We start from the raw sequence: 26,107 nt of genomic DNA, 5'->3' as shown, positions 1-26,107 counted from the left end.
ATGATGCAGGGTCAAAGAAGACCGCATAGTCGATTTGGACAGAGTGATCCAAGGGCTGAAAATCTAGGGTCGAACGTGCAAGTATGATATGCTGCTGTGCTGAATAAGAGGCCTGCACAAATGACAAGGTATAGGAACTTGTCCAACTTGTATGCTCAACTGTCATGAGTTGGAGGTCATCTGATGTGTGCATAGCTAAACATCCATCGACATGGGATGTAGCCGCTATCATAGGCTGGAGGTGGAGCTGACAGTGTAAAGGCCTAGAAGCTTGAAATACAACTAAAGGTGCATAAGATGTCCCTGAGGCAAATGAGGTGCCGAATGCTGATGTAGGGATTGATCTATAATCTTGGATCCAACCACTGATGTGCATCAAGTATGGACTGTATATGACAGTCAAAAGTGCATGATGAAACACTGAGTCTCCCAAGGTTGCACCATGGCTGAACCTGATAATGTCTACTGCACTGGGGCAAGACCGCACTAATGCATAAGTATCCTCATACTGAGGAATGATCTGCTGATCGAAAGTGGTGGTCATAACTAGATCCAAGGATGCAATGCGGCATGAGTGAGCCGATGCTGAAATGTCCTGAAGACTAATGTGATGATCTAAACTGCTGAAGGGAACTGAGCCTAAGGTATGCTCTGTGTCAGAGGTGAAAGCATCAATGATGGATGCTGGAATGGAATTGCCTGAAGAGCTGAATGCACTGGGGCATATATCTCTGCATGTGGTAGAAGATGCGAGTGCCTCGTACTGAGGACTTACCTGTTGAATAACTGCATGATCATAGGTGAACTCCTACTGAGTATCTGCATCTGTGGGGCAAAGGATGGAGTTGGATCCATGCATGAGGGTGATGGCTATACATCACTAAAACCAAACTGAGCTGATGTAGATGGGATTGCCTCGTACTAAGGACTTACTGTCAAATATGCCTCATGCTGCTTCCAAACCCACTTGGTGCCAATAACCTTTCTGTTAGGTGATCGATCTACTAGCTCCCAAGTTTCATTCTTCATGATGCTATTATATTTTACTTACGTAGCGTTTTTTTTATCTCGGTCTACTAGTCATGACTCTAAACGAGAACCGTGAGTGGAAAGAGAACCTTCTTCGACCATTTATTGCCACAAGGTATGTACCAATCTATGATGCAAACTTGAGCCCGGCTCGAGCCTCATTGGCCTTGATAGATCAGATGTAGTTGGTAGATGCTTCAGATGTTAGCATGGATCAGCCCGCAGTTTTTGATCATGCACACTTCTTGGTAAGCCCTCAACAAGAGGCACATTCTATAGCCCAAGTTGGTTAAATAAATGCCCCTTTCAATGACTACCCAGGTGGAGGCCCTTTCACTAATGAGGAGCTCTGGGAGGCCCTCAAGGCCTTCCCTCTGCAAAAGTGCCCTAGTAAGGACGGATTGGCATCATCCTTCTCAAGGTTCTTAGCCACATGCTCATAGTAACAACTTTATGAGATGCCACATGCTAGCAATGTCCAGCATGCATGAGCCCTAAAGGTCTATGTAGACCACACATACACCAAATTGGAGAGCACAAACTAAGACATCCTGTAGGAAAGTTTCCCATTGGCATCTATCTTTGTCTGCTCCACTCCACCGACTACTCCCTTGGGCATTCCCATCTCTAGGTTTAGTTTTTCAATCCTAAATCTCCTTTACAACGAGTTTCTGCGAGATGGGAGATCACAGATATCTACCAAGAAGCATGAATAGCTTTTGCTTCTTTTTGGACTATTTTCTTAGGTCGTTTTCCTCTAACTGCGAATTGAAACTTGGGAAGGAGATGAGATAAGCCAGTATACCCACATTGAATAGAGGGTTGTCCCATTGCATGTCGCCACCTAAGCTTGCCCATTCTCGTCTGCGTTATTAGATAAAAGAGATTTCCCATTACTGAAAATTTCCATCACTTCTGTCTCCACATTAGAACTTACAAACTTCAATACACTTTTTAATTTTAATACATAGGTTTTAAGAGTTTAAGAACATAGGTCTCATTAATGTCACACAATTATCACCAAGGCACCACACTCTTCAGGACAAAAGAGTCTAAATGGCTTCCAGAAGGGCAAGCTGCTGACAAGGATTAGTAGTGCCATGGAAGAGGATGGTGTAGCATCTTAGGCTAAGTACAAAAACCTTCTAGGGTGAATAGATTGGATTTGGATGTGTAGGCAGTAAGCTATGGCCTATAGAAGGTGGGAGGGTATTCCAACAAAGGCAAGCCATGCATTAGTTGTGAAAAATGCAAGGGTGTTGTATTGGAGGAAGAGAGGGAAAGTTGACATATGTTGGATAGAAGGTGCCATTTTTTGACTAGAGCACCACATGTGGAAGTTCTATGCTACAGGTCTAGTTATCAAGAAACCTTCCCTATGAAAATGTTTTGCCTTAATAATAATGAACATGGACTTTCACAGGGATCTAACAATGGAATTTCCCCAATGTAACCAAGACGCAATGGACAAAATGATGAACCAGAGTAGGGAGACTATCCCCCAAAAAATTGATATGACAGGCTCAACAATGAACGGAGCACTACCCCAAAAATAGACAAAAATAGGGGCTACAAGCCACCCAAGGTGGTGGAGATATCATCTATGGGAAGAGACACAGTGGTGAGGTGCAGACATATTGTCGATGTGAAGAGACATAGTGGAATAATAAACCTTGAATATCCCAGGTGCAAAGAAATCTATGCCTCTACTCATAGCTTGCACATAAGGAACTCTGTATCTCATAGTTGGGTACCCTGCATCTGATCCTTCTGGCCCTTGAGGCTATGGACAATCTATCCCCATATGCCTACCATAAACTGGGGGATAGAGACCTCCTCATTAGCAAGAATTTGAGTATAGTGTGTACCAACCAACGATATTGTTGATAACCTCTCACACCTGGATTTTGCGGATGGCACACATCCATCTTCAACTCATCTCGCTCCAAGTGAAGGGAATCTCTATTAAACATGGCCCACATGATTTGCTCCACCAGGTAGAATCTCTAAACTATCATATGGCTCGATCTCAAAGAGAAGGTGGCATCCTCCATAGGTTAAAGCCAGCAAAATGACCCTAGGGTGATGCAGCCAAAATATGTTGTTGTATGGGCTATAATCTTGAAAGAGTCCTTCCAAATCTCTTGGGCTCTCAAGAAATCCTAGAGGCAATTGTTATGAGACTCTAAACAATGCATATGGCATCTCTGACAATCTCCATCTATCCTTATTTGAGCAAGCCAACTACCCAACTGGAAGACCATCATGAGCAAGCAACTACATAAAGAAAGTGATATGTCATGGCCACCAACGATGCCAAAGGGATTTCAATAATGAACGCATAAAGAGATGAGAAATACCTTGGGCAAACTAGTGCCAAGCACATGATGGTGACCACTTCTTCTCCTACAGCACAACTATCCTCCTAGAGGGATTTCTAGAAGGAATGCATAAAGAGAAGAGAAAGACCTTGGGCAAACCAGTGCAGAGCATGCAATGGTGACTAATTTTCCTACTGTAGCATAGCTCTCCAAAAGAGCTTGATGTCCTCCTGCACATCCTTTATCCCGTGCCACCACCACATCTCACTCAACCTCAGATAGGGCCCAATCACTCTAGTCTATGCATCACAATGCCTTGTGTCAACCCAACAACTCCTTCAGAACTCCCATTGCAACATCTCTAAACATATCTCACCAAACCCAAACTGAGCTAGTAGAGCCTTCTCCCAATGGGCCAAGGGATATGGGGCTACTCTCCAAGCTTTCTCCCCTCTGTATTGATAATCAAAGGACTCCAAATGATGGGTTGGCAATCCATCCCCTCCTGCAACTAGGAAGGTGTTGTTGTATACTGGTCCAGAGCTACCCCAAGACAATAAGAAGACTCGACACAAAGAACACCAATCTTATTCAACTAGGAAGGTGTTGCTTTAAATTGGTCCAGAGCTACCCCAAGACAATAAGAAGAAGAACACCAAGCTTATTCCAAAAGTGTAATCAATGCTTTGATTAAGTTTACTTAAGGTTGCAAGCAAAGTCGCAGCAACAACCATACATAAATGTAAAATATGGCCTTAGGACCATAGAAAGTGGGGAGGTTTAAAAGAGAAATAGTAAAAATAATTGAAGACATAGAGATGGATAGAACGGGGGTAAAATTAAAAGACAAGGGGGAGAGAAAAAACTGTCTTAAGGATGTAAAATTAGGAGGGGGTGGGTAAGTGACACATGTAATGATGGTAAAAGAGAAACATAAAAATATGGCCTTAGGACTATAGAAGACTAATGAAGAGAAATTTAATGGAAACCATAAGAATTTCCACGCAAGGGAAGCCGACCAATAATTCATATGTGAATCCATGATGCATGAGAAGGTCCTAAATCAATTGCACCATGGAAGAGTGAGTAGAGCTAAATTGATAGATGCAAATGGGATGGGAAATGCAAATCGGTAGTAATAATGCCGAGGGCAAATTGGCAGTGTATTCGAGCAAATGGCACTGGTAACGAAGGGGTAGTAGCTGCATGTGTGAGATAAGAGGCAAAAAGAGCAATATCTATGGCAAGAGGAGGCAGTCGGGAGCTATGTAGTGGAGTAGGCGAGTGGTCATGGGTGAGACTAGATGGGTAGTTGGTGCATGAGCAGCCAAAAGCAAGTAGTAAGAAGTTGGGTGAGCAGTTTGGGTAGAGGGGCGGGCAACTGGGTGGAAGTTGGGTGGCGATAAGGTAGAGAGAGACAGGTTTAGGGAATAGTTAAGGAGTAGTTAAGTTATGGAGAGTAGTTAGAGAAGAGAGAGAGAGAGAGAGAGAGAGAGAAAGAGAGAGAGAGAGAGAGAGAGAGAGAGAGAGAGAAGGGGGTGGGAGTAGTTAAGTATACGGGTAGTTAGGGGTAGTTAGGTATAAGGGTTGGTTGGGGGTAGATGTAAATTTAGGGAGAGAGAAGGGTTTGGTTAAGTTAAGGAAAGTATAGCTAGGGAGAGAAGTTACCTCAAGAGAAAAAAAATGAGTTTAGGGAAAGTACAATTTAGGGTAAGAGTTTAACGAGGAAATTTAAAAAAATATATGAAAAGAGTTGGAAACTTTTAAAAAATTATGAAGAAAATGGAAAATTTAGAGAGGGAGGGAAGGTGTAAGAAATAAATACGAAAAATTTAGAAGAAAGGGGGTATTAGGAGAAAATATTAGGAAAAAAAAGGAGGGAAATTTTAGGAAAATATTAAGAAAAAAGTAAAAATCTTTTTTGGGAAAATAAAGAAATAATGGAGAAAAGTATTAAAAAGAAGTAAAAAGGGAGGAGGAATAAGGAAATTAGGGAAATTAAGTGAGAATTAAGGAAAGTAGGGGTAAATAGGAAAAAGTGGGGAGTTTTAGGGAGGGGGAAAGGATAAGGGCAATTAGGAGGAAAAGTGCAGCAAGGGGAGGAAGGGGGGAGAAATCAAGAAAGGTGTGGATGCAAAAGCTAAGAGAGAATAGTGAGAGAGAGAGAGAGAGAGAGAGAGAGTGTGTGTGTGTGTGTATGTGTGTGCGTGCATGCGCGTGTGTGTACGCACGCATGCACACATGTGTGCATGCGTGTGTGTGTGTGTGTGTGCACGTTTGTGTGTGTGTGCGCGTGCGTACGCACATGCACACACACTAGGTGAGATAGTAGACCATCACCTACTATCTACCCAAAAGGGAAAGTGTATCTGTAATTCCAATTTAAGGGTTGAAAGAGAGAGCAGTGAGGTAGAAGTTTAAGTGAGGGTATAAAGACAATAAAAGCAAAGGACTCAAAATAAATTATAATAATGCTAGGGAAGGGAAGGGAGGGAATGAAAGGGGGAAAGTGGGTTAATTTGGGAAACGTTTAAGATAGAGGGGTTTTTGAAGAATTGAAATTTGACCAATTAGTGGGGGAGGCAATATTGCTCAAGAAGCAATGAAGTGAGTCAAGAGGCAAAGGAGCCATAATGACTTAAATGTACTATGTGCAACTGTCCAGAGTTGCAGGGGAAACATGACTCCGTGTGTGAAGACTCAACAAAACCCCATTTCATAGTGAAATCAAAACAATATTGGTAATGGACACAAAAGAGAAAATTAATGTGGTACATTACAAAAAAAGGTGCGCAATTTGCAAAAGATTTGTAGAATGCATGACTGTACAAACAATTCTCTCACGAGTCCTTGACTCTCCACCCTCAAAGAGCGTGTGTATTAGTTTTCCTCCTTTGCTTGCCAGCCGACTTTGGCTGCCAATGTTTGCAGGGATGTACCTAAGCTCATTAATCTCGACCACACACGTTAGGCTCCTTCATTATTCCATTACGAACCAAACTCCTCTTATTATTATGGGTTCCCAACCTCCTAATAGTGATACAGTGCAACTTCTCAATCCATGAAGGTTGTTCAAGGTCTTCTTTACTATGCTCTAGTGCAGCTTCTCAATCCGTGAAGGTCGTTCAAGGTCTTCTTTACTATGCTCTAGGCAATCCCCTCCATAACATCCTACACCCTTTCAATGAACATGGTGGTCCAAGCCACCTTGTATCTCTTTTTAGTCCTACAGTAATACATAAGTGATCATGGTCATGCCATAAAAATAGAGATTTCATTCAAGTCCAAGAGACTCCTCTCCTACCATAAAGGTCACATGGACCCAACTTGCACCCCCTACAGTCACAGGGATCCCCAAGGGGAGGAGAGAGAGAGTTTCCCACCAACCACATTCTCACAGGTCCGACACACAATCCAAGTGAGGACAGCAGTCCGCCCATCACAATGGATGGGTCGGACTACTGCCATAGATAAATTCCAATTAAGTATCATAGTGATTTCCTATGAGTCATCATCATGCTGATTATCCTTGGTAGTGGAACTAGATCAATTAATGAAGAGTAAGTAGAAGTATTAACCCTTATCCACCAGTGCCTGGGGGGTAGCCAAGATTCCATAGTTATGGAGGGGTCCTCCGACCAGTTGGTCAGGGACATCAGTAGAATATATCAAGTGAAAGTGCTCTGACTAGTTTGTCGAGGTTATCAGTAGTATCAAAAGAACATCCTTAATAATAGAATTAAAACTTAGAGCATACAAAGAGATTATCCCTGGTAGGTGGAGACTTTCCTCAAATATCCAATGTCTGTAAGGATATGGATTCTCTCATAAACATTTCATCCCATGCGCAATGTTTCCATCCAATAACTTGATGTCGGTCCAAGCATCACAGCCTAGCAACCAAGAAAAGGAGCTAGTCCTAAGGTCCCCGTGCCATAATCAGGCGTGAAACTTAAACAAATCAAATCAAGTATACTTATTAGTCGTAAGGGCTTTGTTATCCTACAATGGGTATAGTAGTGTGTGTGTTTCCTACCAAACAATCTAGCCTACTACACTATTGGACCAATTTTCATGTTAGAGTAATCCAAATGCAAACATATGTCTTTGCCCTTTTCAAACAACAAGTGAGAATAATCCATTAATATTCAACCCCTTCAAACAAAGTATCAGATACAAAAAGGATCAAAAGTAATCTCCAACAAATAATTCATTCCCATATTACAATAGATGGAGATAATCTGCCACAAAGTACTCCTCAAAGTTGCCCAACATTGTACTCCATGTCCATCAAATCATGCCAAAGATTCTCTAATGCTAATCCAATGGAGATGTATGCTGACTCACTTGGCACCATCACAACCAAACAAAAGTTAGAATAATTCATTCAAGTTGTCGTAGCCAGGCTTCAATGCCAGCACACAGTTGTTATCCAAAATAATCCCATTATTCACTTGGATAATCTATAATATAAGGTGAAAAATTCCTTCCAAAAGGCAATGGTCCAAGAATTTCCTACTCATAATACATTGTGATGCCATGTCAATGGCCAAACCTCCATAGGTGCATGTGAAATATTACCTCAATAAGTTTCAACATACAGTGAGAAGACCAAAGATTCCATGATTTGAACAAGGAGTGAAAAAACTAGGGAGTCCCTAGTGTGTAACAATTACTGTAGTCATCCAATTCCCAAATCTTCATGTAAAAATTTGCTCTCTTATAAGACCAGCACTTCTTTATCTCCAGTCATACTTGTCCAAGGAGAATGGCATAAAGCAAACAAGTAAGATGTACGAGGAGCTAAGGAATAAGAAATGCCATAATTACTTTTCCTCATAGAGGAAATTTTCTAACATTCCAAGAAATCATAAGATCAATCTTAGGAATTTTTATAACCACGGGAACTTTTCTAATTACTTAGGTATTTCACTGGCAAAATTATAGCTTTGTACTTGAGGGCCAATACGCCTCAACAAAAGGAGATCAACAAAGAGGTATTTAGGACAAAAATTTCTTAAACCTTCAAAGTGAAGGCCCTTAAATGACCAAGTAAATGAAATATATATAAGATCCACATAATTCTTTCAGGGTTCCTATGCCAAGAGGAGCCAGAGTAAAATGGTATAGGATTGTGCAACGTTCTAGAGTGTGAAAACTCTAGTTAATCATGCCTTTATAAAGGCCTCTCTGGGAACCATGAGCGTATATAAGGATGAAGAAAACTCTGAGTATGAAGCTTGGATGCCAGAATTCTTTCTTCTTGTGCCCGAAACCTTCATACTATGATATGAAGAAAACTTCAAACGACTCTCAGCAAGCTATATGTGGAGAATATAACGTGAGATGCAAGAAGTACAGCTTTGTGTCACAGCTTAAGTGAACAAACAGTAGCCATCTAGTAAGCTCTGAGACGAAATGGGGAGACAGGTATCTATGTAAGTTGTCTCATCTGCTATCCCAGCGGTTACATTCGCAGAGCGTGGGCTAGCAATATTTTAAAAAATTAGGAAATTTTGGGAAAAATAGAAAAGCTTATGAAATAATTGGGGGAATCAGGAAATTATGAAAAAATAAAGGAAAATAGAAAAAAATAGGAAAGAATATAAGAAATTAGGATTAAAAGTATGAAAATTTAAGGAAAAAATAGGGGGAATATAACAAGCTAGAGTAGGGGAAAGGAGAGGGGATCAGTTGGGAAAGAGAGAGGGTTTAGGAAAAATTAGGTAAAAGAGGAGGAAGAAGGGTAGAAAGAGAGTGGTGGAAAATTTTTTCAAGAGAGGAAGAGGGGAAAGATAGTTTAAAAAGGGTTTTCAAAGTATTATAAAGGGAAGAAAGATAATTTGCATGGACAAAAGAGAAAAATGAGGATTGTCTGTGTGTTAGTAAAAAATAAGGTGGATCACAACATGACTAGGGATTATCCATGCTAAAGAATTATCCAATGGATGTGAATCAATTATATGGCACTAGCCCGACCAAAGGCTAGTTGGGAAATCAAAGTGTGTATTTAGATTAAAAAGTCCCATCAATAATTGAGCCATACAATTAATTCCATCAATTGGATAAAAAGTTAGAAAAGGAAAACATATAAGGAAAAAATGTTTGAGACATCTAAGAACAAAAAGGCAACTAGAGTTGGTAAAAATTTCGATCAAACTAAGAATTTTTAATAAAATTGAGTTTAACAAACATAATATTGAAAAAAGATGCCGAATCCTCAGATAGTCCAGGTTCCAAGGTCGAGGTCCACTTACCTGCCACCATCCAAACAAACTAGGTATTAGAACATCATAGTTACGTTTGGGTAGACAGGTATTGCTTGTTTTCCCTGGCTTGTTATCGCTTTACCTAAGAATATAGACAACCATATGGATTCTTAGATAATTTTCACTAAAAAAACAATTTAGCCACAAGTGGAGTAAGGAGCAAATGAGTGCATGGGTTAAGAAGGGATTATAGGAGATATGGGACGATTAGTAGGCTTAGTATGTGGGGTCGTTAAAAAGAAAGTATAAAGGGAAGATTTCACGGGGATACATAAAAGAATAATTCATAGTTACGAAAGTATACATGTGTGTGTGTGTGTGTGTGTGTGTAAAGAAATAAGTGTCTCTATGTGTGAGATACATTTACTAATCAAATTTATTTATTTTTTGTGTTTGTGTGCACACGCGCACGTCCCCGTGTATGTATGTGTGTGTGTGTGTGCACACGCACACGTGCCCATGCATGTGTGTAAGCCAACTCCCATTTGCAATTATCTCTTTTAACTCAATTTTGCTGTTTAAAATATTATTTTCCATGTTCATGTGGATGCTTCTTGCTATTGGTATCATATTAGCCCAACGAGATGGAAAATTGGACTATCCTCTATAATATGCAAGTAGATTATGGCTCTCCCAAGTGCAATTAGAGCATAACTGATCATGGAGCTCTTTGCATGGTATAAATCAAATTTTTTTTCTATGTTGATCAGTAGTAGGCATTGTTTTTTTCTATGTTGATCAGTAGTAGGCATTGCTTTATCTTATTTGATAAGATAGTGATCCAAGGCCAATTGCTAAGATGGGATGTTATCACTTTCAAAATTATTCATAAATCAAGGAAATCTCATGAGGTGCAAATTGTTTATCTTGGTTGAGGGCTGATGCAATTACATCATAACTAAGTATTGAGCTCTTAGCATGGTACAATGTGTAGAAGCTTCACTGTTACTTGCTCAAAATCAATTTTTTCCTATGTTGATCATTAGGCTTTGCTTTATCGTATTAATAATACAATGATCCAAGGCTGATTGGTAAGATGGATGCTATCCATTTCAAAATTATTCATAAATCAAGGAAATCTCATGAGGTATAGGCTATTTATCTGGGTTGAGGACCGATGCATGGTCAGGTCTAGCCAATCACAAAACCACTTTTGGGGCACGTTGTGATGTGCTCTACTGGGGGGATTGCAAGGTCGGGCGAATCACAATGACGTAGAATAGCACACATGCTTGTTGACTTTTTTATGCGAAAAGGAGGATCCCACTTCTCTCCACAATAAAACTGTTACCGTGGCTACCATCCCGCTATAGCCTCCTTTATTGCACCAATGCTACTACCATCATCAGATCTATTATGTGGCAATAGAGACATTGCTGCACTAATGCGACTATTGTGTTGGTGCCTCCATGTCACACTTTGAATCCATCAATTATGATACGCTTCCGTATTTCACGTTCATCTGAGTGGCCTTGCAATTGAGCCTTCCGCATTTCACGTTCATCTGAGTGGCCTTGCAACTGAGCTCTTAGATGTGGCCTACAAGCTCTTAGATGTGACTTGCAAGCTCTAAACAAGAGTCCATTGTCTCTATACAATATCTTTAATGTTGCAAAACCATCTTGTCAACTTCTAAATTACACTTCAAAATGAAATTCTTGGCCACCCTTCAGATTTGAGGCTGCCAGGCTTAGAATTGGGATTTTCCCGAATCATCTAATACGGTCTTATAGCCTTGAATCTTGTTACCTAGCTACCCAAAAATGCCTAATGGCATTAAGAAAATTTAGCAAGCAAACACATTTCATGCCTTCTATGAAAATTTTCAAAGCTCCAAATGCATCAACTTGTTTGTTTCAACAAATTTTTAGATGTCGTGGAATGCCTCAAGAATTGTAAGTAACCAAGATTCCGTTATACAAATATCTTATGCACATGATCAAAAAAAGTAATTGGCCATTTTTGGCAAATCTCAAAGTTTACCTATACAACAATACAAGGCATCACTCACAAGAAAGCTCCCTTGAAAGTCATCCATGTGTGCCCTCTTCCTACACCTATCTTAAACACCAACGACAAGGTTTTTGCTTCACATGAGCCTGGGAGACTATTAAAAGAGCTTAGGAGAAGCAAGCCAATAAAGGCAGGAACAAAGTGGCCTTTAAAAGAAAGAGAATGGATTCGCCTTGATTTTGTAAGGAAAAGGCTTAAGAAAACAACCAGACTCTTGAGGACTAAGCTTCCAAGAGTACTATGGTCTTTTCAAGATCATAGAGAACATAAACAATGCACTTACTCCAAGTCAATTTAGGCCCTTTTCAGTCGCTTCCATTAAGGCACACAGTGAAGTGACCCTTGTCTTGAACTTCCGGGCAGTAGCACAAAACCAGCTAAGTTAGAGCGAAACTCACAAAAAATCATGAAGCCACAAATGCCCGAAGAGAGGCAGTAAATTTCTCAGAAACCTAACTGCAAAGTTCAATGATCAGAACATCCTGGTGGTAGAACTCCGATCATGTATGAATCCTCCATAATGATGAGAGTTTTACAAATGCCTAGAAACTTGATCAAAATAAGAATCATAAACCATCTGCTTAAAAGTTAGAACCAGCATCAACTCGATCATGCTAGGCAGCTGTAATCTTACCAGTCCCTAAAGCATTCAATGTATGCATGGTTGCACTCAGGCAATACTATTTTCATATTGTATTCCATACACATGCCACATTCTTGTTCCCACTCCAAATCCACATCCAGCAAACTTCCTCACACATCATCACACTTTTTCTTATATCTGTCCATTCAAATAGCTTTATGCAACAGCTCTTCCATTAGTGCTATGCCTTACTGTAGCTGCAAGCAATGAAGGTAAAATATAGGCTGCATAGAAGTTGCAAAGAGAGTAAGCTCTTAATTATGATACGAGATTGAATAAACCTATGCGAATGGCAGAGGCTGATTACAATAAAAAATGTGTGCATTTCAGGAAGGACATCTTCCAGTGATTCCATATAAGAAAAAAAATAGTTGCATTTTATATGAGAATTACCATAAAACTTTTGAGACTTGATTTCCTCTCGTACACCCATCTTCATACACCTGAAGAAGTACACAAATACCAAAACAAATCATGGACCAGCTTTTGCATTTAGAATAGATATAACTCAAAGCCTACGTTACATAACTCCGTGACCAGACCCAGGGCAAAGGGAAGAACTAGTCAAGCAAGCTTACGGATGGCATGTTCATGCTAGATCACCAAAATCTGATGCTAAATCAAAAGATCCTTTGTTCCGAATGTGCACCTTGTAAATCAGTATGTGCAGGAGACCAAGAGCACCAGCAAGGCTACAGTCAGTCTAGCGGACAAAGAATAAGAAAAAATGTGCAGCAGGACTGTACTTAGTCTCATTTGCAGACAGGCTCCATCGTAATCCCTTGGAAAATCCAATGCCCTGCATGAAGACACATAGGAAGAAGCCATCAACTACAGCTTCAACAAAACACATCAAAATTTTGCCATAATTGTCCCAAGCGTAAAGAGGAGGGAAAAGTCATCATTCCGTGTGACTCAAAAAGTACAGCAGCTATAGAAAGGAAGCACAAAATTTAGAACGTAGCTATACTGATTTTCTTGCATGTATGCCACTCTAACCAAGGACAAAAGCAAGTGCATTAAACAAAGGTCAGATTTGCACATGTGAGAAACATAAATTAAAAGGAGCTTACAAAATTTGGAGGGAAACCCACAATCACGTGTTGGATGTCCGCTTCCAACGATTTAAGCAAAACTCCTTGAATGATTTCCCTTGACCCATTCCCAGCAGAAGCATCATGAATATTTATCCTATCCTTATTACCCCTTTGTGTCTCTATTTGCCTATTACCTTTGCTGCACAGTCTCTCTCTCTCTCTCTCAGCCCCCAGCGCCCGCGCCCCGCCCCCCCCAAGCCCCTGCCCTGTATGAGCTGCTTGGAGCAGCCCCTAGACACTGCAAAGATATAGTACAGCATGTAGGTTGCAGAAATTCCAGAGCTGAACCATCAAAGTACATGCAAGATGTGACGTTCTTGGAAGCACCACTATCAAAATACCAAGACTGAGCATCATTAGAAGTAAAGAGTGCATCAACTTTGGAGGGATCAAATGAGCAGTGGACAGCCCATGCCCAATCATCCTGGAGAGCATGTGCATGTGAAGCATCTGCTGGCTCGTGGGATTCAATTGCATGTGAGGCATTAACTGTCAATCCTGCTTTCTTTTTCTCCGAAGCAATGCGCTTTCTGCATTCTGAAATGTCATGTCCAATCTTGCGACAATAGTTGCATCTTTTCTTCTTCGACTTATCTGCTGTATTTTTAGATGCATGGGAGGAATTGCAGCTGCTATGCGTAGATTTAGGCTTGCCCATAGGCTTGGAGGCCTTGCCTCTTCCTGTCTGCTGTGAAGCAAATGCATGATCAAGAATAATAGCTTGTCTATTAGCACGACTTTGCTCTTCCTGCAAAAGCAAAGTGACAAGCTGATCAAAAGAGTAGTGATCTGGATTACCCATGGCCACTAACCGAAGGGTTGTAGCAAACCCTTGATATGTATCTGGCAATCCATTCAAATGTGGTACTGACAAGCTGAGAATTTGGCACCACCTCATCAATATTGGCAAGTTGTTCCATGAGATCCTTTACCTTTGTCAGATATGCATCCATAGAATCACCTTCATTCATACTGACTTGTTGCAACTGTCTTCTTAAAAATGCAACACGTGCTTCATTGCGAATCTGATAAAAAGAAGCCAATTTGTCCCAAGCATCCTTTGCTGTCCTGCAAGACCGGATGTGTGGAATAATGATTCTCTTATATGTTAAAGCAATACAAGAATGTGCATTCGCATCTCTTGCATCCCATCTTGATTATTCTCGAGTTGGGGGAGCAGTAGCAGGAGTGCTAGAAGATAAGGCATCAGGAGGAGTACCCCCTGCAGAGGGACCAGCAGTAGAGGCAACCACTGTAGCATTGGCTGGCCTCATATCAACCCCAGAAACAATATTCCACAAATGCTTTGCAACAAGAATATGTTTCGTGAGATAAGACCACCTTGGATAGTTGGTGCCATCCAACTTATCATCTTCACAAAGAATGCCAAATAGATCTTGATTGTTGCCAGCCATTGCAAATGGGATACCCTGAAAAAGACCTGAAAACCCAAAAGCCTCAAAGCTATCACTGCAAAGAGCTGGCTGTCCAAAAATGACAGCAAATATCTGCAAATAACTATTCTGCAAATTTCCAACCCAAATTAAAGAGCAAATGCAGATTTGACCCAAATGTGACTGTGTCAGGCAATGTTCACTGCAAAAATAGCAAATCTGGCAAAAGCCCCAATTTAATGAGGGCAAATAGGCCAAAAAGAGGGCAAATGCAGAAAAGCCCCAAATTTTGCTGAGATTTTTGCAAATGTAACCCAATGTATGAGAATCTGACTCAATGTCCTGCAAATGTGACTCGATGTTCTCCAATCTGACCCAATGTATTGCAATCAAATAAGAAATTGCAGATCAAATCCCAAAAAATAGCCTCAAGGCTTGCAACTGCAAAATTAGGACTTGCTGTCCACAAATTGACTGCAAAAGTGCACCTGTCCCAAAGTATAGACCTCAAGATGTAGGCTTTCCAAACTGTTGAAATGACTTGAGAAGATTTCAAACAGTAGAAGGAAGATAAGGATAGCAAAAGCCCTCAAAAGCCCCAATTTTTGAGAATATACTACAAATGATTTCACACGTGCCAAACCTGTACGGGAATCCTGGGACAAGTACCACTGTACAGAGCAGATCCAATGTACAGCACAAGTACAACGTACGGAGGCTGTACGGATCCTGGTACTATGTACGAAAGCTGTACGGATCAGATGTACGGAATCAAAGTACGTCTGCTGTACAGCAGCGCGGGCACGTACGAAAGCAAGCTGTGAGTACGATCGTCCGTACAGTCGTATGGACTGTACGGATGAAGGAGCACTGGTACAAATCCGGGGGGGAGGAGACGAGTCAACCGTTGCTCTGATACCACTGTAGGATCGTTGAATGAAAGAGCGAGTGTAAGGTACAAAGAGTCAAAAGAAACAGCCGTCATGTCAATCTTGAGTAGTGTGTAAAAACAAAGTACATAGTACTGGTACCTAGACCTAGGACTAAGTGTCCTAGGCGTCACATAGGACTAAGTGTCCTATGTGGCATAAAAGGCACACAATAAACTAAGTGCCTATACCAATGCCTACAAGGCACATACCAGGGCCTATAGGGCATCACTAGAACTGGGAGAAGATGGCCTACAAACAGGGCTAGGAAAGAAGATTCCTGGGCTAGGAGAAGACATCCTAGTTCAGCTTAAAACTATTCAAGCTTCAGCTGTAATGAGTGACCACAAGTTTGCATTAAGAAAATAAATTGCATAGATAGTACCCTTTTATAGGTGTGTGCCTGGCATCAATTACAAGTTTAATTATGGGATGGTCAGCCTATGATGCCACGTGGCAACTTATGGCTCCCCTTGCTAAAAGACTTTTTATTTACAAGCCATTAAAAGGCTCACCATTCTAAACGCTAACTAAGTAAATTTACCCTTTGTTACACTGCCTAGGCCCCGCCCTGGTGGGGGGAGCTACTGTGGGAAGCCACAAAACCTAGAGCTGCTGTCGGGTTCTACCACAAGCCAAATCTCTGCCACGCCATCACAGCCACATACAGACCATATAACAAGGTACATGGGTGCAGGGAAGCATTGCCCCACAAAAGATGATGCTGGACATTGAAAAGCTTGATTGAACCTGCACATCGAAGGTGATTAGGGCTGTGCAACGATGAAGCTATGCTAGTGTTTACACCATCTCAATTTCTTCTTTTAACGGAAAAAGGTGTGTCTGATAATATTATTTCAAAAGAGAAGAAAATCCATACATTGAGGCTGATCAACGGTAGAAAACCGGAGCGTGGGGTACTACCCCTATGATCAGAACAAAGAAAAATACAAGCTTCTCATGGTTAGAGGATTCCGTCATCTAGATGATAATGATTCCTCAATACTTTCACTAGCTCCAACAGAACATCTTCACACCTATCGTCTTCTTTTGCATCTTTTCTGTCTTTCATCACTATTTTCACCTTGGTGCCATGTTGTGCTAGTAGAATCAAAGCTTACTTAGCACTACCTTGAGATTTACAAGCTCCATTGAACTATTCATATGTTCCCCTGCAACCTCTCTCGTCTAGAGATGATTCCTCATTGTCTTTGGGGTTGCACAACAGCACAGAGGATTTGGAAATGAGCTCTCCGGATTGTGGCCAACACACTGAGGATGCAACGTGACGTTACATAGGGGATGGCTGCATGGTTGATAGAGAGGGGTCATGCTTTTTTGGTTGATCCCTGCTCGCTGTATTTCCCATGATCAGCACCCTCGCGCATTGCTGATTTGAATTGTTGTTTTTCAAGCATTAATCCTTTTTCTCTAGGGACACTCTTGTTGTGCTGCATGCTCCTATTGAGGTATCAGTGGCTGCACATGAGCCTACTGGCAACGGGGACAACTGCCCTGTAAATAGAGGGGAGGGGACCTAGGTGTGCCCTGCTTATGCTGGTGGACTGCCCATTTTCCACAGACTGTCCCGTCTGTGAATATGCCAAGTAACAGACCCTCTGCTCTGTAAAACAGCTGACAGGCCTGTGGGATATCAACCCCACAGACTACCTCCTAGGGCTAGGCTTCACAGCCTCACTTGAATGGGCCCTTGGTTGGGCTCCCATCCAGGCGGTCGTTCACAAATCTTATGCCAATATCTCTTCTCCCCCTAGGTTTTGGACACTGCATTATTCTTCCCTCTAGAGCACTGTGGATTTTACTTTTGATTGGTGGATGTAAGGTCGGTCCAACAATAGAGAGGAATGTGTCTTGTTTTGGAAGGAATTGTTATCCTAGGCCCCCATTGCATATTTGTGGATTCTTGGGGGTGACTTCAACATGGTGGAGTTACCTTCAGATAAGAAAGGGGAAAGTCTAGAGAAAGCCACCTAGGATGCCTTCCCATTTCAGTTCAGTGGGAGAGACTCTTGGACAAATGGTCTTTGTCCTACCCACTCCTATTCTCTTGGTCAAACAGGAGACATCACATGCCCATATGCACGGATTGATAGAGTTCAATGGGAGAGATTCTTGGACAAATGGTCTTTGTCCTTCTCACTAGTATTCTCTTGGTCGAATAGGAGACGTCACATGCCCATACATATGTAGGCGATCGGGTATTGGATAGAGACAACACTATTTGCATTGCCTCAGGGGTCTCCACTTTGGCTCACTTTTCGGTGGTCTTGACAATTTTTGAGCCACGTATGCATGCCCGTTCTGCAAACATCAGGATCCCACATGCCTTATATGTAGAGGAGGGCCTTTCAAAGGCCATGTTACAAATTTGATGATTGAAGGGAGATGGATCTGTACTAGTTGGTGGTCGGACCCGAAATTTTTTATCAAAACCTAGAAGTCGAGAAACCTCTTGACATCAGATTCAGCATTAACATCACACATAGGCTCTTTATGAGCAATGTTCCTAGGAATCGTGCTCAGAGCTCTCCAAGGGCCTCAGAAACAAAACATTAGGAGCTCGAGCTCTTCTTCCTCCTTTTACAAACTTCTTACAAGGCTTATCATAAGCACAAACACTTGAAAATACATAACCTCCACGTACAGTGCAAGCAAGCCGTATATATAATTTGGAAGGCAATGCATACACAATGGATTGCAAAAAATATGGACGGCAAGGCATACACAATGGAATGCAAAAAAACCTTAAATATGCTCTAGAAGGCAACACAAGTGCAAACAAGATTCAAATATGATCTGGAGGCAACACATACAGAATAGAGTGCAAACAAGATTCAAATATGATCTAGAACGCAGCACAGAAACAGCTTAATACTTTCCACTATACCTTCCAACATTCATCAAGAGTATAGGCCGCTTCCTCTTGCTCTGTGCAGTGGTCCTAATACATCCAATAAGCCTTCATGCAGCATCAATCACATGCTCCCACAACAAGGTCCATTTCCTGCATTGTGTCAATTAACTTTGCTGCATCATCTTCCCTACCAGCTGCAGCATAGATAGTCGATAGTACTATATACGGTGCAGTATTCTCATGATCCTGTTCAAAAAGACGCTTTGCAGCACGTTCGCCGCGCTCTACATCGGCCTGATATCTGCATGCACCAAGCAATGCCATGAATGACACAACATTAGGTTGAAATGGCATGTTGTTCATTAGGTACTCTGCATTATCTAACTGTCCTGCTCTCCCAAACATATCAATCATACACACATAATGTTCCATAGCAGGTGGGATGCCATGAACTTGCTTCATGGATTGAAAGCATTGATAACCTTCCTTGACTAGACCTGCATGACTGCATGCAACAAGAACATTGAGGAAGGTGACCTCCTCCGGGGCTATTCCAGCCTGCTTCATTTGGTCAAAAAGCCAGAGGGTTTCCTCGCCCTGTCCATGTTGGGCATAGATAGCAATCATAGAAGACCATGAAACCACTGTCCGCTCATGAAGTTCATCAAAAATACTCCGAGCTTTCTCCAGGTTGCCACACTTGCCATACATGCTGATAAGAGAATTTGATACTATAATGTCTGATTCATATCCACGGTCCAAAATGCGCCTATGTATTTGCTCCCCTTCAGCCAGAGCTGCGAGGTTGGCACAAGCAGTAAGAGCACTAACAAAGGTTACCTCATCTGCTACCATTCCTTGTTGCTGCATCTCATCGAAGAGTTGGAGAGATTCCTCATGCTTCCCATTCTCACAGTATAATACAATCATGATGTTCCAAGAAACAACGTCCCGCTCCATCATCTGGTAAAATATTCTCTCCGCTGTCTCCAGGCTGCTGCACGTGCCGTACATGTGGACAAGAGCATTCTCTATAACCACATCCTGCTCAACTTTGCTGTGAAGTATGTGAACATGCATCCGCTTCCCTTGTGCTACGTCAATTTGGTTGGCACATGCACGTAGTAATATGACATAAGTTACCCTATTTGCTGCAACTCCCATGACATGCATCTGTTCAAAGAGGTGAAAGGCCTCTTTGCTTTGCCCACTTTCAGTGCAGACGGAAATCATGGTTGTCCATGAAACCAAATCTGGGTCTGGAAGTTTGTAGAATACTGCACGTGCGTCATCAAGACTACCACAATTGCCATACATGTTGACGAGAGCATTTCTCACGACAGCATTTTGTTCATAATCACTGTTCAACAACGCTGCATGGATCAGCTTGCCTTCATCTGCGGAAGCCTTGCTAGCACATGCAGGAAGTAAGTTGAGGAAGGTAACCTTGTCTGGCAGCACTCCTTCCAGCTGCATTTGTTCGAATAATTGGACAGCCTGCTTGACCAGTCCATAAGCACCATACACTGCAATCATGGAATTCCATGAAACCACACTTCTCTCGGGCAAATTCTCAAAGATATCCTGTGACTTCTGCAGCCTGCCACATTTGCCATACATACTTACAAGGGCAGTTCCTACAACCACGTCTAATTCGATCCCGCTATGTAGGATGCCTAAGTGAATCCTCTCACCTTCTACTAGAATCGCCTCGTTTGTGCACGCAGCAAGAACGCTGAGGAAGGTGACCTTGTTTGGCAGGACTCCTTCCTGCTGCATTTGTTGAAAAAGCTGGAGGGCTTCCTTGCCTTGTCTCAATTGAGCGTAAGCCCCGAGCATGGCAGTCCAGGAAAACACATTCCGTTCAGTCATGATGTTGAAAATTTTATTGGCGTCGTTAAAACTGCTACACTTGCTATACATGTGCAAAAGGGCGGTCTCCAGAACAACATCCAACTCGAGCGAGCTCGCTATAATGCGGGCATGTATCCTCTTGCCTTCGGTTAGAGCTGCCTGGCTGACATATGCAGAAAGGGTGCAGAGCATGGTGACTTTATTTGGCACGACTCCTTCCTGTTGCATTCTATCAAAAAGCTCAATGATTTTTTCCCATTTTCCTAGATGCGCATACACTTTTAATACGTGATTCCACGAAAACACATTTCGGTCGTGCATGTTTGCAAATACTTGCAGCGCTTCCCCTAATGCACCACAATTATCATACATCTGTACAAGGAGGCTGGCAAGGAACCTGTCGTGCTCAAGCCCGCGTTTGATGATGTGTTGGTGTACAAGCTTGCCATTCAGTAAGGTCTTGGAATTGCCACAAGACCGTAAAAGGGGAGCAAGAGCAGCTGGAGTCGTGGAAATGCCTGAATGAGTTAGTCGATCCACGGCAAACTCGATTGAAGATGTGTCTTGCAGGGAAGGGGGAGATCTTGCCGTAACCTTAAGCTTACCTTTGCAACTTCTGGGGGAGGAGAGGGTGGCCAAGAAGGCCGCGTCCAGAACCATGGGAGCGTTTGCCAGCAATGATGGAGTTCACCATGTGTTTTGTTGTGACTGATGCACACCTCCCAGGCCGCGGTCCCGGTCGGTCGCGAGCCATTGGCCAGAAAAGGGCGACCACAGGCCATTCCCCCACGTGGAGGGCCTTAGGGAGGATCATGAGGGGAGGTGCAAATGGGTCGGTCACATTCCCTGTAAATGCGGCGCTATCTAACGGTTGCTATTGCATCTTGGCCGACCCAGGCCCTTTACGCAGTGGGGAATGGACTGGAGGCTGGAAAGTGCCGAGAATTTGATGAGTGTTCCACTCTCTAGCCCCAGTTTGTCGACCCTGTTTTATTCCCCAAGGACGGCGACCACTCACCAAATTTTGGGCCCAAATCGTCGACCCCGATTTATTCCCCCACGTGAAGGGCCAGCAAGACGGCCGACCGTGAACCTTTACGCTGGGGCAGTGTCGCTATTCAATGGCAATCAATCTAGCAAAGTTGAAATTCCAACCAGGAAGAGGCTCAAATTTTAACTAGCTAGTCTCGTAATCCAACCAATCAATTTGAAATTTTAACCTGCCGAATGCTTAGCTGAGGCTCTCTTTCCTTAAACCCTGGGTTGGGATAGGAAGTAACCCTGGGGCCTCCCTATTCCCATGTTGTCGCTACCCATGAAGCAGTAGTAGTGTGGGGATGGTCCAGGAACTTGTTCCCACACGTGTAGCGATAGAGCAGCCAAGGGAGGGTCCATAGAAGGTAAACTCAACAATGCTTGAATAGTGGGGATGGTCCATAGAGGGTGTTATGCCAAGCAGTGCTCCAACCATGGGGATGGTCGGGTGAACTCAATGTTGCTCTACCCCAATAGCCTACTCATTCCTTAAAAAGGAGCCCTTACTAGGGTTATGCAATTCTTTGATCAAATCGCTCAAGCGATGTAATTAAGAGGTATAAAAGTAGTCAAGCTAACGAATAAACAAGATAGTGAGAGAAAGCCCGATCAACACCACCTTCCAGCTTAGACCCCCCCATAGGTGAGAGCCATTTAGGGGATATACGCAATGAATTAATGAATTCATATTGTCATCCTTATGCATAGCAACTACTGATTCGTGAGCAATCAGGAGCTAGCATCCTTATGTACTTGCAAACTTAGGATAACAACCTTAGGAGAACAATGCATTTTTTAAGAAAAGAACTTGATTTTCGGTTGAGTAATGGAATCACGAAACTCTCCTTTATGAGATGCCAATACAAGCTTTGGGCGAGATTTTTCGAAGGTTTGTTTTCCTGATCACCCATTAGTTGACTTGCCACAACTATGAGGGATGATTCTGGGATGCTATCCGTCACTGCCCTAATAAGATAGATCCGCCATTGTTGGTTTGTTTTCCTGATCACCCATTGTTGGTTGGCCATGATTATGGGATGCTATCCGTCACTGCCCTAATAAGATAGATCCACCTCCCCTTCACTGATTTTGGTCGACGAAGAGCCAACCTACCATATACTGATCCCACGGATCGATATTCCTTGCCCTAGCCAAGTCCAGCCACACAAATGGGTTGTTGCTCAAGTGTGAAGCTATGCTTCACCATATATCTTCAAGTCTAAAGTGTCTTTAATGTTGGTCTTTTGATTTAAGTATGCATATTGCAATTGAAACTCACGCATGCATATTGGAATTGAAACTTACTCATGCATCTTTTCCAACAAGTATATTACAATGCAAGTCACATGTAGCCTTTAATACTAGATGAGAGACCTGCTGGAACCTCTATGGTACAATTATGATGTCTTATCACTTTACGACGAGAAAACTTGTTGCTACTATTAGCTTTAATTTATCAGGGTGTTTCCAAGGTAACTTAAGTAGAATTGCATCTACCCAAAGTGCAAACATAAGAATAACAACTAGCTATATTTCCCCTATGCAAGTTAAAGAGAAGAGTTAGCAACAAACTATTGGACCAAATCTAGATATTTTGAATTGCTTACAAGTGTCTAAATATAGTTCTATAGAGCCCTACTTTAGCATGATGCCAATAGTATATGTTAATGTTCTCGCTATGCCAAGATTATATCAGATAGATTATATGTTGCATCTTCCTTAGTATCAATAAGTATATAGATCGCGCAATGTAGTAAACATTAATAAATATGAACTTAGTATGAATAGATTATATGTTCCATCTTTTTTCCTTCGTATTATCAATTAGTATATAGATGGTGCAATGTAGTAAACATTAATAAATATAAACTTAGTATCCATAAGTATGCAAATTGTTCCAATAGAGTTAATTGAAATCAAAACCTACAATTCATTAAATATTAAGAGAGAGAGAGAGAGAGATGTTACATCAAAATAGAACAAATGGAATAATCTAGGGTGGGTGCAAGTGGGAAGGGAGTTATAAAGGTCCACGCAAGACTTAAGGGCACAAGGAGGGGATGGTTTGGGTCCTATGATGTGCTAGAGGGGCAATCCCCCCATGAATACCCATGTGTCACTAAACAGGCACCAAACAAGACATTGCCCCACAAAAAGGAGCACATCACATCCCTCACCTAATTAAAAGGATTAGGAAATGCTAATAGGTGACAGAACATACAATGGTATGGTATTGTAGGCTAGACTTGGTCTAAGTTATTATAGTATAGGGTTTTCACTTTATACTTGGGTTTCATATATATCCCAAGTCTTTTACTTCTGTTGTTGAACTATTTAGTGGAGCTTTGTGCACTCTCGTGTTCTTTATCCACCTCTTGTCTCCCCACAGTTCCAACAATTGGTATCAGAGCTTGGCTCCCACATTGCTTCCCGTGCTTCTACCACTCCCAGGTTTTAGTTCTCTCGCGAAGAGTCACTCCTGTTGCGAAGAAATCAGTCCAGCCAGCTCGTTTTTGCCTGTAGCAGCTTTCTAGAGGTCTCCTGTAATTGGGCGCCTTCACCAGGGTCACTACTAGACCTAGGCGACTACAGACTTGCTGTTTTCAGGATCTTTCACAACCAAACATCCTCAAAATCAGCTCAATTTGCTGATTTACATCACTTTTTTCTAGTCGCCTATCTTCAGGAGCTCCATCTAGGTTGGGCGACCTCATTCTGGGCACTTTTGCTGCTGATTTTGTCAGTTTCCAGCCCCTACATCAGCTCGAACTGCTTCTTGGAGCATCTTGTGCTTGGACAACTTCAGCTCTGGCATTTCCTTGCTGTTTTTCATCAGTTTCTAGCCTATTTTTAGTTTGCATTTCTCTAGGAGGACCATCTGGGCTGGGCGACCTCATTCCTGGTAGTTTTGTTGCTGACTTTAGATTGTTTCAGCTCCCAAAATCTAGTCGACTTCTTTCTGGAGTCATCTTGAAGCTATTTTGGACTGGGAGATCACTTTTCTTGTGATATTTTACCTGCAGCATACAAAAATCAGAATTGGGGGCAAGTTATTGGATGCAAACTGAGCCAAAGGTTGGCTAACAGTGAATGCTATCATTGGATGCCTTTTAAGCAAACATTTGCTTCAGATTTTATACCTTTGGTTGATGCTTATTGAGCCTTTGTTGGGCTGAAAGTTGAGAATACTTACAGAGCAAATACTATTGCCCATTTGCCTTGTGATTCTAGAAGGGAATTGTGCTTTGTTACAACACCTTTGGGGCAGATTTGCTATCTATATTTGCATTTTATTTTCAGGTTACTTGTGAAGTGCAATCATGTCTCTTTCTAAGAATTTTGGCACCCTGACTGAAGCGGATAAGTTGGATGGATCAAATTATGCCTTGTGGTCTTTTATGCTTAGGAATATTTTGGTTGGAAAAGGCCTTTGGGATATTGTTAGTGGAGATGAAATTAGGCCTGTGACTGCTCCTGGTACTCCTGGCAGTCAAGGTTCTATTGCTAGCTCATCTCATCCTCTTTCTAAGGAGCAAAAGAAGTTTGACCGTCACAATGCTCAAGCACTTTCTTTGATTTCCTTATCAGTGAAGAGGCACATCATGAAGACTATTGAGTCTTGTACTTCTTCTAAAGATGCTTGGGACAAGTTGTCCCATATGCATAATGTTAGGAATATGGCTAGGGTGATTGCACTCAACAATCAGCTTAAGGATCTAAAAATGACTGATTATCAAACCATCACAGAGCATGTAGCAAAAATTACAAATTTGCGAGATCAGCTTGCAAATGTTGATGAGGAGATTGAAGAGAAGAGATTGGTCTCTATCACTCTTAATAGTCTTGCTCCTTCATATAGTACATTTGCTACATCATTGAGCATCACTCTCAGGGTTGCATCTATTTCTTTTGAAGAATTGGTTGGTTTGTTATTGCAGGAAGAAGAAAGAGCTCATAATTTTTATTGTGGCTCTCATGGCAGTGAGCAACAGTGAGCAAGCTCTAGCCACTAGGGAGAGGGGAAAATTTCAAAAACATAAGCCTAAAAACAACTAGCCACAAGGGGTAAATAATAGTACCAATAATGCCGGATCAAGCAAAGATGCTAAGGTGAAAAAGGGCAGATGCAATTACTGCAAGAAGCTAGGCCATTACATTGTAGAATGTCAGAAACGCATTGCAAATGAGAAGAAGAGGCAAGGCAACTCAAACAGTAATTTTGTGGCTCATACTGAGAACAATGCATCTGGCTCACATGCACACTTTGCTCAAAATGATCAGGATTTTGTATTTGCTGCCACACTCTCTGAGATATCTTCCAGGGGGGATTGTGATTGTGATCATGCTATTGCTCATAGCAATAATAATGATGCCTATTCACTTAAGGTGAATGAGAATTGGTATTTGGATAGTGGTGCTTCACAGCATATGACTCCTCATAAGGAGTGGTTTGAGAGCATCAAACCTATGTATGGGCGGCAAGTTACTTGTGCCAATGATGCTCCTCAAGAGATCATAGGAGTGGGACATATTCCCATTAAGCTTGATAATGGCAAAGTCAAGTATATTCGTGATGTTTGGTATGTTCCAAAGTTGCGGAAGAATCTCATTTCAGTTCCATCCATAGCTCATGATCAGCACATGCTTG

General features: G+C 41.9%; 1 protein-coding gene across 5 annotated transcripts; it reads right to left on the bottom strand.

Annotated features, from left to right (window-relative positions):
- Window positions 1-11,654: 11,654 nt before the first annotated feature.
- Window positions 11,655-21,175, bottom strand: LOC147905034 (pentatricopeptide repeat-containing protein DOT4, chloroplastic-like). 5 transcript variants are annotated; one of them, XM_087396564.1, is made up of 4 exons: window positions 18,604-21,175; window positions 12,925-13,074; window positions 12,669-12,718; window positions 11,655-12,499 (listed from the first exon to the last, which is right to left on the bottom strand). In XM_087396564.1, exon 1 carries the CDS (start codon window positions 21,082-21,084, stop codon window positions 18,688-18,690), a length of 2,397 nt encoding a protein of 798 aa, XP_087252690.1. In that variant the 5' UTR covers window positions 21,085-21,175; the 3' UTR covers window positions 11,655-12,499; window positions 12,669-12,718; window positions 12,925-13,074; window positions 18,604-18,687. The 5 variants fall into 5 exon arrangements, with proteins under 5 accessions (XP_087252690.1, XP_087252666.1, XP_087252675.1 ...); XM_087396540.1 differs by having other exon boundaries at window positions 11,655-12,718; window positions 18,604-20,924; window positions 21,030-21,175; XM_087396549.1 differs by having other exon boundaries at window positions 11,655-12,718; window positions 18,604-20,643; window positions 20,822-20,892.
- Between the last annotated feature and the right edge of the window lie 4,932 nt (window positions 21,176-26,107).

This window comes from Dipteris shenzhenensis, chromosome 2 (genome assembly GCF_047967505.1).
Source record: "Dipteris shenzhenensis isolate YYH24624 ecotype China chromosome 2, Dip_SZ_1.0, whole genome shotgun sequence".
Classification (NCBI taxonomy): Eukaryota; Viridiplantae; Streptophyta; class Polypodiopsida; order Gleicheniales; family Dipteridaceae; genus Dipteris; species Dipteris shenzhenensis.
This window is presented reverse-complemented; position numbering and strand designations above follow the sequence as displayed.